Raw genomic sequence first — 17,152 nt, forward strand, 5'->3', positions numbered from 1 at the left:
GATAGATGGGAAGGGAGATTGGCAGGTAGGACAGGTCATGAGGACAGTGCTGAGCTGGAAGGTTGGAACTGGGGTAAGGTGGGGGGAGGGGAAATGAGGAAACTGGTGAAGTCCACATTGATGCCCTGGGGTTGAAGTGTTCCGAGGCGGAAGATGAGGCGTTGTCCTTGATTATAGAGGAAGTAGGAAGGAGCTCAAATAGCGAGTTAGGAGGGCTGAAAGGATCTATGAGATGACCTTGCCCAGTAGGGTTAAGGAGAATCCCAAGGCATTTTCTCCATATATTAGAAGCGAGAGGGTAGCTGGGAAAGAGTAGGCCCTCTCGAGGATAAAGGAGGGAGGTTATGTATGGAGCCAGAGGAAGTGGGTGAGGTCCTTAATGCATTCTTTCCATCACCAATCACCAAAGAGAGGACATGAGGGTTGTTGAGGTAAGGGAAAGGTGTGTGAATACTTTTGGGCAGGCCAACATAATGAAGAAGAAAGAGTTGGATGTCTTGAAATATATTAAGGTAGACAAGTCCCCAGGGCTAGACAGGAGCATATAAAATTCCTACAGTGTGGAAGCAGTCCCTTAGGCACATTACTTTCACACTGACTCTCTGAAGAGCATCCCACCCACCCTATCCACCTAGCCCTGCATTTCCCATGGCTAAGCCACCTAACCTACACATCCTTGGACAGTATGGGCAATTTATGCATGACCAATCTACCTGACCTGCACATTTAAGACTGTGGGAGGAAACTAGAGCACCCAAAGGAAACCCATATAGATACAAGGAGAATGTGCACACTCCACACAGGCAACTTCCCAAGGGTGGAATTGAACCCAGGTTCCTGGTGCTGTGAGGCACCATGTCACCCCAGGGTACTGTGGGAGGCAAAGGAGGAAGTAGCTGGAGGATTAAGCGATATCTTTGCTTGCTCTTTGGCCTCAGCTGAAGTTTCAGAGGACTGGAGAATGGCCAGAGTTATTCCTTCATTTAAGAAGGGAAACAGAGATAATCCAAGTAATTATAGACTGGTGAACCTGATGTTAGTGATGGGTAAGCTGTTAGAGAAGACATTGAGAGTTAGGATGTATTCACATTTGGAAGCGAGCGGACTTGTTAATGAAAGGCAGCATGGGTTTGCACAGGGAAGATCATGTCTCACCAACTTGATTGAGTTTTTTGAAGAAGTGACAAGAATGTTTGATGAGGGAAGGGCAGTGGATGTTGTCTACATGGATTTTATTAAGGCATTTTATAAGGCAACTCATAGCAGGCTGGTACAGAAGGTAGCGTCTCATGGAATCTGGAGGAGCTGTCTAGATGGTTGCAAAATAAAAGCAAATTACTGCGGATGCTGGAATTTGAAACCAAAAGAGAAAATGCTGGGAAATCTCAACAGGTCTGTGTCATCTGCAAACTTACTAATCACACCACCTACTTTTTCCTCCAGATCATTTATCCATATCACAAACAACAAAGGTCTCAGCACTGATCCCTATAAATACAACTAGTCACTGATCTCAATTCTGAAAAGCACCTTTCCACCGCTGTCTGCCTTCTATGACCAAGCCAGTTTTTTATCCATCTAGAGAGAAAATGCTGGGAAATCTCAACAGGTCTGGCAGCATCTGTAAGGAGAGAAAAGAGCTGATATTTCGAGTCTAACTGACCCTTTGTCAAAGCTTTGAAAAAGGGTCAGTTAGACTCGAAACGTCAGCTCTTTTCTCTCCTTACAGATGCTGACAACATGCTGTGATTTCCCAGCATTTTCTCTCTAAATGGATACAAAACTGGCTTGGTCATAGAAGGCAGACAGCGGTGGAAGGGTGCTTTTCAGAATTGAGATCAGTGACTAGTTGTATTTATAGGGATCAGTGCTGAGACCTTTGTTGTTTGTAATATGGATAAATGATCTGGAGGAAAAAGTAGGTGGTGTGATTAGTAAGTTTGCAGATGACACCAAAATTGGCAGAGTTGCAGAGAATGAAGAGGATTGACAAAGAATTCAACAGGATATACATATATTGCAGATTTGGGCAGAGAAATGGCAGATAGAGTTTAATCCAGACAAATGAGAGGTGATGCATTTTGGAAGATCAAATTCAAGTGTGAATTATATAATAAATCGCAGAACCCTTAGGAGCACTGACATACAGAGGGATTTGGAAACACAAGTCCACAGATCTCAAATAGTAGCAACATTGGTGAATAAGGTGGTCAAGAAGGCATACAGCAAACTTGCCTTCATCAGTAGGAGCATTATATATAAAAGTTGGCAAGTTATGTTATAGCTGTAAGAAACTTTAGGCTACATTTGGAATACTGCATGCAATTCTGATTGCCACACTACCAGAAGGACATGGATGCTTTGAAGAGGGAACAGAAAAGGTTTACTAGGATGTTGTCTGGCCTTGAGGGTCTTAGTTATGAGGAGAGGTTGGATAAGCTTGGATTGTTTTCCCTGGAACAATGGAGGCTGAGGGGCGACCTTATAGTGATCTACAAAATTATGAGGTACATGAATAGGGTGGATAGTCAGAGGTTTTTTCCAGCGTGGAAAGGTCAATTACAAGAGGGCATGGCTTCAATGGGAGAAGAGGAAAGTTTAGTGGAGATGTGCAGGGAAAACTTTTCACAAAACTGTCAGTGGAGGTGGTGGAAGCTGGTACATTAGCAACGTTTAAGGCATATCTTGATAGACTCATGAACGGGAGGTGGACAGATGGACAGAAACTTTGCATGAGCAATAAGTAGTGGATGTAGATAAGGATCAGGAATCAACGCAGGCTTGGTGGGCCAAAAGGCTTGTTCCTGTGCTGTATTGTGTTGTATATTATTGTATTATGTATTCACATGCAGGCCCTGTCCTTTTTAACTGCAATATCACGTCCAAGCATGATGCCAACTTCAACAAAACCAAAGCTAAGGGGTCAGCCATTCTCTGGTGCTTGCTCTGTGGGCAATTGCCTTTAACAATCAGACTCAATTTGCCTGGATTGAATTCAAACAAATATTTGGCAGTTAACAGTTCACTGGTGCATTTTCCATGGCAACACTTCAACCAGTCAACAAACAATTTCTAACCAATCAGCATCCTCTTCTCATAAAGTATAAGTCATTTCCTTAGATTTTTGGTGTTCTTGTATCTCTGTCCTGATGATTGCCAGATGAAACGTTTCAGCAGCATAATGTTCTTCCAATAATACTTCATCTAATGGTTAAACCTCCAGGTGGTTTCCAACAGGCATATTGGGGATTCATTGAAAAATTAAGATTGGCTTTGCTGCTCACACACAGTTTTCTGTCCAGACATGTACTCTTCATCCTAATTACCACCCTGCATCATCTCAGAAATATATAGTTAGGATTTTGGTCTCTTGGAAATTAACCATCTTTAAAGATTATTGATTCATTATATTGAATGCTATAACAGGAAGAAATAAGTCAATGCTGTTTTTTAATTAAGTAATATGAAAGAACGAGTCTGTCTCAGTAATTTAGGTCTGGGAAATTGAGAATTTACTGTGCCCTACTACATGCACGTGTGCGCACATACACACACACGCACACAGACACACATACACAAACAATATCTGAAGCAGATTCTCTGATGAACTTTCCTTCAGAAAAATACTGAATGAAAAGAAGCAGAAAACACATTTTATTATTAAAAGCTAAATGAGTGGAAACTGCTCTAAATAACTATGTTACATCAATTGTATCAATTTCTTCCTTTACTAATGTAATGTGTTATGGACCAGACCGAATCCCACCCCCAAAAGAAAATATTAAGAAGATAACCTAGACTTCACCTTTTTCTTATTTTAGAAAGCAAATGTAAGGCTTTGTGTTCTGGATGCACTTTGATTGGTCAAACTACCGGGTGAAACGAAATTTACACTTTTTATTCATAAACTACAGTCAAATACTGACAAAATAAGAAATTTTTAAAAAGCTTGACTGTAACTCTATCAAAATACTTAGCAAGATCATATGTATGTTAGCTACCACTGATTAGCTGTTCCCAAATAATAATATTCACTAAACACACCTTGGGCGAAGATAAATTCAGTAAAGTAGATTGTCTTACATGCAATTCTCCTTTCTAGGAGGAAAAAAAATCAAGAGAAAGCTCTGAGAGGGAGAGAGAGAACTCAAACATTTTTGCAGTAGCAGGGAGAGATCTATAGTAGCTTCCAAACCCCAACAGCTACAGAAAGTTACATTAAAATCCTGGTTCTGTGGGAGCTTGACTCTATCCTTTCAAGCTGCTTCTACTGTTCCAACTTTAAAAAATAACCCAAAGCCTCACAAGTTGTTTATTTTATTGGCTTGGAAAAGATGGCCTAGTACCTCTGACTCAACCTCTTTTCATAACAAAAAACAGGATAAAATACACCTCTTAAAGCCACAAGGACATCACAAATCAAGGTGACTATCTGTTGAATATAATTTCCTGACAGATAACCTCTTTTCACCTCTATGTACCAATCTTAATTGCCTGACTTTCTTCTGTCATTTAGTCAGCAATGGTCATTACTGTCTGAATAGTCCTCTACCAGTTTTTCTAGTTTCTTGGGCTGTTCTACTTTGTCTTTGTGTTATAATCAATGAATGTACAGGTATTCATCCATCCATTACTCTCATCAGCGAGCTCTGCTTGAATGAGATTTGAGTCATATCTGATGTTTCAGCATTGTTGTATAAATACATAAAATTAACCTACAGGAAAAGACTAACTGGTGTATGAAGTCTATCCCAGACACCAGAATGACTGGATTTTCATGGTTAAATGCAGGTCCACAGCCACTTCACCTCCCACTTCCTCATCTGAGTAATCTCTTAGGTGTATCAAGAAGGGACTGATGAAGGAAAACAATACGCTAGAATATTCTTCTTTGTCCCTCTGCAACAGTCAAATCCCGTCCAAGAGATCACATGGACCAAGTGTTAGTTTAACACAAATGACAAGGGCCACAAAAATGTGGACTGCACATTGCTCCTTATCTTCCATATAATGCAATCTCATCCCACGTCCCTTTTGAAAGTATATGGAGAGGCAACATTTACCACACTATTTGACATCATACACCATGGTCTCAGCTCTCAGGAGCAAAAAAAGCTATTTTATTCTCTGACCTGTATGGTTCCAAACTTGCAAATTTTCCTTCAACAATCAATGCACAAACTCTTACTGTAACTCATTACTTCCTCATACCTCAAGACCTTTCCTTTATCTTTCCTTCCCTGCATAATCTATATTCTCTCCACCTCGAGTTTGGACATTTTCTGCACCCTTGTTCTTGATACGTCCTATATTCTTTGCTGCATTTTCCAATTCTTGATTATAGTCCTTTAAGAAAATTAATATCAATTGTATAGGAGAAAATATCCCTGAATTATAAATATGTAACTCGGTTCTGATATGGAAATACCCTGCTGAAGAAATACAGTTTGAAACCCTACTGAGTAGAGAAATTATTTTCTAATGAAAATCTTTTAAATGTGTATTAGAATCTATTTTGTATTTGCTAACCTGTTTTATATGTTTTTTTCCACAGTACCTCTGTTGTCACCTCCGATTTTCACACACATAGATATTCAATATAGTGAGAAATTTGGTGTGAGCTTTGGCACTGAGGGAGAGACAATGATATTGTCCTGCCGGATGATCCTTACACCAAACCTTCACCGTTTACAGCCAGAAGTTGTGTGGTACAGAGATGGTCAGTAATTGTGAGCAAGTCTTTTACTGGTTTTCACTTGTGATATTTGTGGAAGTGTGCATCTGTTAAAATAAGCTAACGGTAGCGAAGAGGAGACTAGTCTCAAACTTCTGTGGTTGCAAATTCTTGTCCCTGCAGAGTTTTACATTCCAAGCTTCCTGCTTCTGATACCCAGCCAGGTCAAAACCAGCCTGCAGAAATTTAATGCCTTGTCTCATGGAGATTTAAGTACTTTTATGGTTGGAGTCAACTCCTTCATAAATCGCCAAATCTGGTGAAGTGAGTTTATCCAATGGTTTACAAAGGGGAAAAAATTTGTGGCCGTGTTTTGATACAAATTCACTAGAGTTTTGTTTTACAAGATGCTTTAGTAATTGCATATACCAGTGAGGATCTGTAATCACATAGAGCATTGATCAGATTTACAATATTATGGCTCCTTGCACCTTCACTCTGTGTGAGTGTGGCTTCTTTGCTGGTATATGGAATACCACAGTGAAACTCCAGCTACTGTCTGATTGTCAGAATTTCCTACCATTCAAGCTGGTGGGTCAATTTTGTAATGTGACAGCAAAGACATTTCCTGAAATAATTTATCGTTAGAAATTCAACATGTTTATTACAAGTGACAGATTTTAGAAAATCTGAGGATTTTTTTCCCACCTATTTATTTAGGTGGCATTCTCCCTTAGGTCAATATTTATTCCTTACATGTGTTCCAAGGCTGCTTTGGGACATTGGGAGACAGTGAAAAATACTATGTAAAGATGTGATCCTAATTTTTTCATGAGGTGAAGACTTTTTATTATGCTTACAAAATAAAATTTCTTCAGTTGTAGATCCGTCATTACTGATGTACAAGCATTGAAAGAAGCAGCACAGGAGGTAACTATTTGGCCCATTGTGGCAAGATGCCTATGGTATTGCAGACTGGTCACATCAGGCTCAGGACATTGTTGTAGGAGTTCCTCAATATAGTTCCCCAATGTTCTCCTTGGCTCATCTTTTATTGATGCTTTCTCTCTAACTGAAGATTGGAAGCTGGGATGTTTGTTAATGAGCGTTCAGTTTCATTTTCAACTCAGATGCTGTTACAACCAGATGAAGAGGGGAAATCATGTTTTTTTTTCATCTCAAAATATTTTAGAAAGGAGTGAATCAATTACAAGAGACAGATTTGAGTTTCAATGCCCTCTTAGGGCAATGTTGGTTTTGGCTCAGGCTGATCCTCATTTACCAATCGCTTCATGAGCTTGACTCAATCTGGCCAGGCGATCACAGCAGCCATTTTTAGTCCTTTTGTTAAAAGTCACTTCGGTTGATGAAGGTCCATCTTAGTACATTTACTTCCTTGTTCCTTGCAGATGTTGTAATGCTGAGCTCAGGAGGAGGCAGTGGAATAGTGATAAAGTTACTGAACAAATAATCCAGAACCCCAGTCTAGCATTCTTGGGACATCAGTTCCAATCACACAATGACAGGTGGTGAAATTTGAACTCAATATTTGAAAAAAGCTGTCCAAATGATGCCCATGACCTCAGTGTTGGCTGCCAATAAAACCACATCTGGTACACTAATGTTCTTTAGGGAAGGAAACTATCATCCTTACCTGGTCTGGCCTACAAGTGACCCCAGACCACAGCAATGCAGTGCCTTTTGACTGCCATCTAGGCAATTGGAGAGGGGCAATAAATGGACAGCATTGCCTACATCCCATGAGCAAATAACAAAACCCTTTCCTATATCAATTATTCCATTGTGTTTTTGGTCAAAAACTTCAGAAAGATAGTGTCCACTTTAAATTAAAAGCAGCATAAAGGTTCTCAAATGTAGTTTTGGGTGGTCAGTTAGCTCATTTGGCTGGAAAGCTGGTTTGGAATGTAGAGTATCACCTTCAGCACAGATTCAATTCCCACACTGGCTGAGGTTACCACAAAGGACTCTCCTTCTCGACCTCTTTCCCTGCCTGTGGAATGGTGACCCTCAGGTTAACTCCCACAGTTAGTCGCCTCTCTCTCTAGTGAGCGCGCAGGACTATGGTGACTTCCCTTTATTGATTAAAGGCTTTTGCCTGAAACGTTGATTCTCCTGCTCCTTGGATGCTGCCTGACCTGCTGTGCTTTTCCAGCACCGCACTCGCGACTCATTCTTTAGCATGTAAATTTGTCTGAACTTGGAAGCACAAGACACTTGGACTATCAGCCTGTCATTGATAAAATCACACGCTGGTGATCGTCATGTACACTGCTTCAATAGAACACAAGTCATGGGGGGACTTTTTGTGTATGGACATTGTGCTTGATTCTGGCAGCTTTCAGTTTAAGTGACCTGCATTGTTGAACATGACGTTCCTTACAGATGTGTTTGCTAAATTGTAGGGATTAATCAGATATCCTGTTTTCGTTTGCTTTTGCTTTCTCTGGTTCATTGTAACAGGAAAATAACAAATCTCAGCTAAAGAATTTGTTTAGTCGCAAATAGCAACAATAGAAATCTTCCTTGTTACCCAAGTATTTACATAGTTAGCATATGGAAGGACTGATTCCCAAATAAAACCTATCCATAGTTTATAAGCTCACTCTCCATGAGAAGAGATTGCAAAATTTTACCTTGACCATTTCCTTTAGAATCTTGTTTTCAATTTCAGTCAAAACTATTTCAAGTTTGTGGAGGTACTTGAAAATTGTGACCTTGTCCTTGTTTTTCCTTTCTTCCATTCTCTAAGATGATTTTCTGCATCACTTAACACGACAAAATGAGAAAAAGAGAAGCCCATGTCTAAAACTTTTTTATTAATTTTGTCATAAGATTTACAAGCTGCAATGAAGATAATGATTCATTGAAATATTTTCTTCCAACAGTACCCATTCTGAAAGTGGTTTGCAGGAATGCATGTGCCCAGCCCATTAACCTCTGACCTATGAACGCACCTCATAAATATCAGAAACACAAGGGGCCTGTTTTCAACCTGATGCCTACCTGGGAAACTGGTGCTCACTATTCAAGTTTCAAGTTTCATTTTTAGCTAATTGGGACTTTTGTTTTGCGAAACTGGTGTGCAATGCCAGGTTTGAGCCTAAATGGCACACAAAGCATGCATTCTGAAATTGATCTCCATTGAAAAATGGTGCAGCACCTTCAGAATAAGTGGGGCTCAGGAGAACATTTCCTGACCCCGAATACAGTCTGGAAAACATACATTGCAATTGTTGAGGAGCATCATGTTGTTAGATGAAATGAACCAGTTCCAGTTACGAAGATAATGTTTCTGTTTTGAACTGCATCAGTGATGTATTAAGTGCTGCAGTTCAATTATTTGGGCTGCAATGCATCCGTTCTGCCTGTGATCTGTGAAATCTTTTGCTTTTTCCAGATGTTGAAATAAAGAAGTCCAAGTGGGCTGTAATGCAGTACAGTGACTGCACTGCCACGCTGACTCTACCTCATCTGAATAAAGATGATGAAGGACTGTACACAACACGTTTGATAACGAGAGGTGGCATTTCCCAGCACAGTGCTTATCTATTTGTCCGAGGTGTGGAATTCAGTCTTTTGCTCCACCTTTGTATAGAGTTTTGTTGGCTCCTTGCAAACTTTGTTATTTCCCTTTTCCTCACTTTATTGTTATCAGTTATGTATTAGCATTCATCAGAGGGGAAGTCACATGATCTACTCAATGATATGCAATGGATCTTCTTGTGCAATCCACTAACACATTCACTAGGTTTGCAGAATTTGCACAAACTGCTGTGATATGTTTCAGCTCTGAACTGTCATTATAGCTAGCAGATGTTATTCTGAGCTCTCCTTGAAGCTTTAAATTCCACACATTCCTCTCAATGGCTTCATTGATTAATTGGGCACTGCAGGTTGTAATGGTGAGAGAGCACCTAGTTACTATAGTGCACCCGGGCACAAGACCCATTGGAGGGACATATCTCTGGTACCTGCCAGGCCTTCAGCCATGGAATCTTTAGCCTTGGTTTACACAGGGTCTTCTCCGCAGCCAAAAATCGGGCATGCTCCAAGTGAGATGGACAAGATGTCCACTTCGAGTCATAGATTTAAGCAGATTGGAAACAGTCCAATTTGTCCATGCTGACCAGATACCCTAAGTTAATCCAGTCCCATTTGCCAGCATTTGGCCCATATCCCTCTAAACCCTTCATCTTCATGTACCCATCCAGATGCTTTTTCAATACTGTAATTGTACCAGCCTCCACCAATTCCTCTGGCAGCTCATTCCATACATGCATTGCCCTCTGCCTGAAAAAGTTGCCTCTCAGGTCCTCTTTAAATCTTTCCCCTTTCACCTTAAACCTATGTGCCGTCTAGGTTTGGACTCTCCCAGCTGAGGAAAATGACTTTGCTTATTCACTCTATCCATGCCCCTCATGATTTTATAAACCTCTATGAAGTCACCACTCAGCCTCCAACTCTCCAGGGGAAAACAGCCCCAGCCTATTCAAAGCATTTCAAACCAAAACATTTTGCTTGACTTCTGGAATCCAGATGCTTTGCCTATCCTGAGACCTTCTGCTGTGAACCATTTTTGCACCTTGTGGGAACCCTGATCTTTCCACTCACTTGCCATACTGCCATCTTCTGATTTTCTGGTACTTTGTGTGCACATTTTATGGACAAAGCTTGAGTTCCTATGACTATGTGCCAAGAATTAATCCAACATAGACACATGCTTGAATTTTTGTTAAAGATTGAATGTTCCAAGCACACATAAGCAACTGCTGAGGTTACAAAATATATTTTGCCACAAAGGTACATACATTACAATCAGACCATTCCTCATTGGGTCCTTCATCTTCACCTTCACCCTATTGTCCAAGAGTCTTTTTTTAAAATTAAATAAAACACCCTAATAATTTTCTGTGACTTTCCTTATTGATTTTATATTAGATATTATTAGCACATGCTACAAACTGTAATAAAAGGCTCAGATGCAAAACTTAATCTGTTAACTATTTTATTGTGTAAAATGAATAAATATCAAAGGCATCTACAAAAGGACTAAACTTATCTAAGGCAATCTCCTTTGGTATGTAGAGTCTTACAGTTGTTGCCCACCACATTTAATTCTAAAGTTTAATTGCAAAATGTAATTTTTTTGGTATAAAATTAATTTCTCCAAAATATTTTTCAGTCTTAATGTCTTAATGTGAGAACTCAGTTCAGTTTACTTTTCCATTTTGTTTTGTCCTCGCCTATGGCTCCATTTCCCTGGTGGTCACTTTTTCAATGGCAAATGAATTTTCTGTCTTTTAAAAGACAACTATTAAACTCCTGGGAATGGCAACAGAGATTGATTTAATTCATGATGAATTTCAAGAGTGCTCAAATATTAAAGAAAATTTATAGTGAACTGGCAAAGCATTTTCTGCTATAGTTGGATACCACGTCAAAATCTGTTCCTTTTAAATTGACATAATTTAGTTCTATGTGGGTTCTCCAAATCAGTTGCCATAATTTTGGTAGCTTTGTCCAAGAAAGTGGAGTCAGTCCCAATGTGGCTAAGCACTTAAGATAGACTGTAATGCTTAAACTTTCAGATTTATTTCTTTATCTTCTACTTAAAACTGACAAGGTCTGCAACTTGTAACTTTTAACTTTACTTCATATGTTTTACACTACACTTTAATTGCAATGGTCAGCTTTTAACTTTGTTCTTTCTTTCTACCTTGTTCTTACGATTCTGTACCTAGCTACTTGTACCTAAGATGGCACCTTGTGTGGTGACATTATACACTTTTCACAGTACTTCTGTACTTTGAATATAAAATCAAAATCAAAATCAAAAAGGTTGCAAATCAGATTAACCATAACTAGCAGAGCAGGCTGATGGGCCCAAATGGCCTATTCTTGCTCCTATGTCTGCAAAAGCTCCAGGTTTAGTAATTTTTCCAGTGTTTTTGTAGATCTGCTAAAGTTATGACAGCTGACCAGAAGAGCCGGTGTGGAAATTCCATTCTCAAATTAACAAATTAACTTTTAGAACTTAATATGGAAGGACATTTTTCTGTTTTAAATCATTGTTTTGCAAAACCATTCTATATGTTAGGCTCATGGAGGCTATCCCTCCTGAGGAATGAAGTGCATTTTCAATGGTTTGAAGGGAGCCCAGCGAGGGCAGACACCTGCCTGTGCTGCTTCTGCTCCCCTCTGATAATCGATCCTAACACACTCCCAGAAGATGACCCCCCTTCTCCAAATAACACCATATGTGAGTTTTCTGCTCCCTTGAGGAAATAGTTTACAAACCTGTTTGCAAGCTCAGAGAACATTTTTGAGATAATTAATACTGGCTTCACACATCATACAAGGAGACAAAGAGAAGGTTGATGGGATTATTTTCCTTTCTTACTCAAATGCTTTTTATGCTTACAGATGCAGATGCCCCAATAGTAGGAGCTCCAGGAGCCCCAATGGATGTCACATTTTATGATGCTAACAAGGATTATGTCATCCTCACCTGGAAACCTCCAAACGTAACCAAAGAGAGTCCTGTGATTGGCTATTTTGTTGACCGGTATGATTGCCATCATAAATGCCAATTATATTACCAGTAGGAGAAGGTCTGGCTAATGGAGTCGTGTCAAAGTTGTCAAATACTATGTGGCACAATGACAGTATCCCTTCACCTGGATTGGGAGGCCTAAGGTCAAGTCCCACCTGGTCCAGAAGTGTGTAATAACATCTCTGAACAGGCTAATTAGAAAAATAGGTTAAGACCATAAGACATAGGCAAGGATATTCTGCCCATCAAGTCCACTCCACCATTTAATCATGGCTGATGGGCATTTCAATTCCACTTACCCGCACTCTCCCTGCAGCCCTTAATTCCTTGCGAGATCAAGAATTTATCAATCTCTGCCTTGAAGTCACCCAACTGTGACTTCAAGGCCTCCACTGTGCTCCGTGACAGTGAGTTCCACAGGCCCACTACTCTCTGGCTGAAGAAATGTCTCCTCATTTTGTTGTAAATTATCCCCCCTCTAATTTTAAGGCTATGTGCATGGGTCCTAGTCTCCCCTAATGGAAACAACTTCCCAGCGTCCACCCTTTCCAAGCTATGCATTATCTTGTAAGTTTCTATTAAATTTCCACTCAACCTTCTCAACTCTAATGAATACAATCCCAGGTTAAGTATTTTCATCAATCCCATTGAAGATCCTTTTCAAGGGCTCACGATCACTTTTCCAAATTGGGATTTTTTTAATAAAGAATCAGAATCATCTGTACCCGGCCTTTAGTCAGGTGATGATAAGGGTTTTAATGAAGATAACAATGAATAAATTCATCTCAATAGGTTGTTGGACAGGGAGAAAGTAATCTTGGCTGAGATTTGAATTCTGGCCAGCTCACAACCTTTTGTTTTCTTCCACATATTTATAATGCACAACCAATCGCACAACTATATGCAAAACTAGCTGTTAAATATCATCCTGTTTTAAGTGATCTCTTAATTTCCCTGTGCAGTTTGTACTGCATTACTCCCTATTTCTACACTTGTTGCTTGTTAGTCATGTGGAATGTCACCATTTTATAAATCCGTGATAACAATGATTCTCTATTCTGTAAAAGGCATGTCTATAACTTGGTCATTTCCTTTATTGTTTTGCAGTCCTATGAAAAGAGCCTTTTGTTTTAAACATCTTCTTCAGAAACTCCAACAAGTTAGTTAAATACAGTTGCCCTTTAAATATGTGCTGGCTTTTCTTATAATTAAAGAATTAATTTAAATAATTTCAGGATATTTGTAACAGTCAGATAATGTCCAACTAACTTAATTGAGTGTTTTGATAAGGTAACAAAGAGAGTTGATGAGGTTATTGCTGTTGGAGTGTACATGAACTTCCATAGGGCATTTGTTAAAACCCTGCACAACAGATTTGAGAACACAGTTATAACTAAAAGAATAAAAGGTACAGTACCAACATAGATACAAACTTGGTTGAAGAAACTGAAAGTAGGGCTGTTTTTCAGTCTAAAAGAAGGTTTATGCAGAATTCTTCAAGAGCTGGTGTCAGGATTCTTGGTCATCCTAATGTATATTTATTACCTGGATCGCAATTTAAGTAATGCATTACTTGGATTATGAACTGAGAAGAGAATAGTGTAGAACCCCAGAGGAATGTAGACAGATTGGTGAAATGGGTGGACTCGTGGCAGATGAAATTTAATTTAACTAGTGAATTGGGACGTGATTAATGTTGATAGGAAGAACTCAGAAAGACCAAATAAATATTATATCCTAGCCTTTATTTGGAGGGGCACAGAGTATAAGAGCAAGGAAGTTATGATGAGCCAAAATTGTCAAAATTCAGTTGGTGTATTGTGTACAGTTTCATGTGCCACACTTTAAGGAAGATGTGAACACATTCTAGTGGAAGGATTGAAGACTGGAGGGTGCAGATCTAAGTTACTTGACAAAAGAAGGAATGGTGTCGAGAGGAAAAATGTTTTCTTGCACTCAATGATAAGCATCTGGAATTAAAACCTGAGAGTCTGGTAAAGGTATGTTCCATTGAGGCAATTAAGTGAAAATTGGATTGCTATCTGCAAAAGAAGAAAGCTCAGGACTACAAGGAGAAGAAAGTAGAGTGGCAATCAGTGAATTGCCCTTTCAGAGGGTCAGATTAGACGTGATTGCCTAAATGATTTCTTTCTGTGTTTAACCATTCCATGATGATATATGTGCCCTCATGTTTCCTCAATAATTGCTGTTGATTGTCCTTGTGTTTCATAACTATTTTGATGAAGGGATAGCACACAATGAAGCCACCAATAGCGGCTTTTAGGAGACACATAATCAAAAGTAAGTAGTGCTTCCATCCAATTACTTCCTTATCAACAATGTGCCTTGATATCTCTCAATTCCATGTAGCCCACACTGGGAGCCAAACAGTACTGAGCATTGCTGCTTGTGTGCCCTTTACTACCATGCCCTGTTGATTTAAAGAAATTGAAAGTATATTTCAGCACAAAGGGAGACTGTGAATTAGGGATAGTCTTTGAGGCATTGTTAACAAGATTAGTACAACTTTAGTGGTCACCATGAATGGGATTCTGCAGCTCTATCGTCTTTGTATATGTAAATAGCTTTTACGCAAAGATGATACAAAACAAAATATAAGCTCATTTGATATTTTGGACCAAAGCAAGCATGCAATGTCAGTTTGACAAAAAAAATGTATCTTCGCGCTCAGGATTTTCCTGAGGGGCTTTTGTGTAGATTCCCGTGCTTCTCATGGAATTTTCTTGTGTAGGTGTGAAGCTGGAAGTGATAACTGGATTCAGTGCAATGATGCCCCAATTAAAATTTGCAAATATCCTGTGACTGGTCTGTTTGAAGGACGTTCCTATATTTTCCGTGTGCGAGCAGTAAACAAGAGTGGTATCAGCAGACCTTCCAGAATTACTGATGCAGTGACAGCTCTTGACCCTGCTGATTTGGCTAGGCTGCAAAGTGAGTATCTTCGTTCACAGTCTGCACTAAATAATTATGTTGAATCTGTTTTTGTTAAATAATTATGTTCTTGGGCCAGAATAGTTAATGCTCATATTTCTAATGAGGAACCAGCACTTCATGTACCAGGCACTGAAAAACAGTTAAAAATAAGTGTGAGAAATGACAGGCAATGCCCATAAAACTACACTAGAATCAAAGGATAGAGACTTTGGATGTATCCACATTGACGTTATGATAAATCCCATGTTCTTAGCCCAATTTCAATACATTAGGTCAATGTTCAGGGCTAATTGTGGAACTTTAATCTTGTTTGAAGGTGTTGTCAATTCTTGTGGTTATCTACTTTAGTGCATATATGGGTGCCACAGAACCAGTGAGTTGAATCTGTGGGATAGAAAGGGGAGGAAAATGTAATAAATTTTAAAAGGTTTTCCTTATATATAGGATAACTTGCTACTCAAGTCATTCCAAGTTGTGTCCATGCATAAAGAGCAGAAATGGGACTAATTCCAGGTATTACTAATATCCTTCCATACTCCTATTTCCTAAACATACATTTCCTTTTTAATCATCACAATTTATCATGAATATCAACGGTAGTCCATTCTACATCCTTTCAATCACTGTGGGAGCAGATCTTCACTGGATTTGCTGTTAATCGTTACCAAGACCCTCATTCAGCTTTCTTTCAAATATCATCAGTCACCACCTGCCTCAGCTTATCTGTTATTGAACTCTCATTTTTCACCTGTAGAGTTGATTATTTCTATGCTGTCCTGGCTGGCCCTCTGTCATGTAAACTTGTAAACTTGGGTTTATCCAATACTGCACTGCCTGTATCCTAACATGTACCAACTACTGTTCACCTTTATCAATGAGCTGACCTACACTGACTCGAGAACTCAGAATGCCTCAATTTTAAAGTGCTCATTGTTTTTAAATGTTGCTATGACCTCTATCTCTATACCCTCCTCAGGGCCCAACATATCTTCACAGATATCTCTGCTCCTCCATTCTGGTCTGTTGCACATTCCCAATTTTCATCATTCCACTATTGACGCCCATACCCTCAGCTGCCTGAATCTTCAGGTCTGCAATTTCCTTCCTAATCCTTACCACCTCCTCCTCTCTTCCTTTAAGATTCACCTTATGACATATCTCTTTTTAACCAAGTATTTATTTACATGTTCTAATATCTCCTATGTGGCTCGATTTCAAATTTTATTTGATAGGCTCTTGTGAAATGTCGAGATCTTCCATATACAATACAAATGCTTACTGTTCTTGGCATCCAATTTCATTTTAGAGTTAAAGGCTATGTTTAGGTTTGGTCTCTGGCCTCAATGTGACCTGAGCTGGGCTGGTTCTCATTCAATTTGCAGGGAAGGGTTCCAATGTTAGGCCTGTCAGATAGGGGGAACCCACCAATCCCAAGGAGCAAAACTCAATACAAAGGTAGAATTGATGCAGATGCTGGAAAGCTATATTAAAAACACAAAGCACTGCAAAAACTGCTAAACAGGTCTGGCAGCATCTTTGGAGAGTGAAACAGAGGTAAAATTTCAGGTCACTGACCTTTCCTCAAAAATGAAACTTTGTAATATTGCAATGGGACTTTTGCTACAACACTACAAAGCGGAGGCAGCTGCATTAAAATGTGTTTCTTTCAATTCAGCTGAAGATTTTCCATGTTTCTTCCTTATTATGTGTGGAACCAGAGTGGGGTGTGGGCTGTGAGAGGAATATCTGGGGTAGGTAGCTCCTGCTAGGTTCCCTCCTTTCAACAGGGCTAGCAGTAGGTTTCCGACTAAATCTCATCGCTGCTTCTGGCAGGATTTAGAGGGAAATTGACCCCTTTCCTTTTGGTGCAGCTTCCTCTGTCACTCAAATGTTATGGGACAATCAAGTGCTGAACACATCACATGAGGTGCATCAGGAGAAAAGTGAAC

At 39.5% G+C, this 17,152-nt stretch overlaps 1 protein-coding gene across 5 annotated transcripts in view; it reads left to right on the top strand.

The window, feature by feature from the left end:
- The window catches only part of myom2b (myomesin 2b), a 145,875-nt gene that overhangs the window by 44,630 nt on the left and 84,093 nt on the right, over positions 1-17,152 (top strand). For all 5 annotated transcript variants that reach the window (XM_043679203.1, XM_043679214.1, XM_043679173.1 and 2 more), the window contains exons 9-12: positions 5,555-5,719; positions 9,093-9,254; positions 12,119-12,260; positions 15,001-15,200. In XM_043679203.1, coding sequence (XP_043535138.1) covers positions 5,555-5,719; positions 9,093-9,254; positions 12,119-12,260; positions 15,001-15,200 — 669 coding nt within the window. The remainder of the gene's footprint in view (positions 1-5,554; positions 5,720-9,092; positions 9,255-12,118; positions 12,261-15,000; positions 15,201-17,152) is intronic.

The sequence above is a fragment of the Chiloscyllium plagiosum genome, chromosome 3 (genome assembly GCF_004010195.1).
Source record: "Chiloscyllium plagiosum isolate BGI_BamShark_2017 chromosome 3, ASM401019v2, whole genome shotgun sequence".
Lineage (NCBI taxonomy): Eukaryota > Metazoa > Chordata > Chondrichthyes > Orectolobiformes > Hemiscylliidae > Chiloscyllium > Chiloscyllium plagiosum.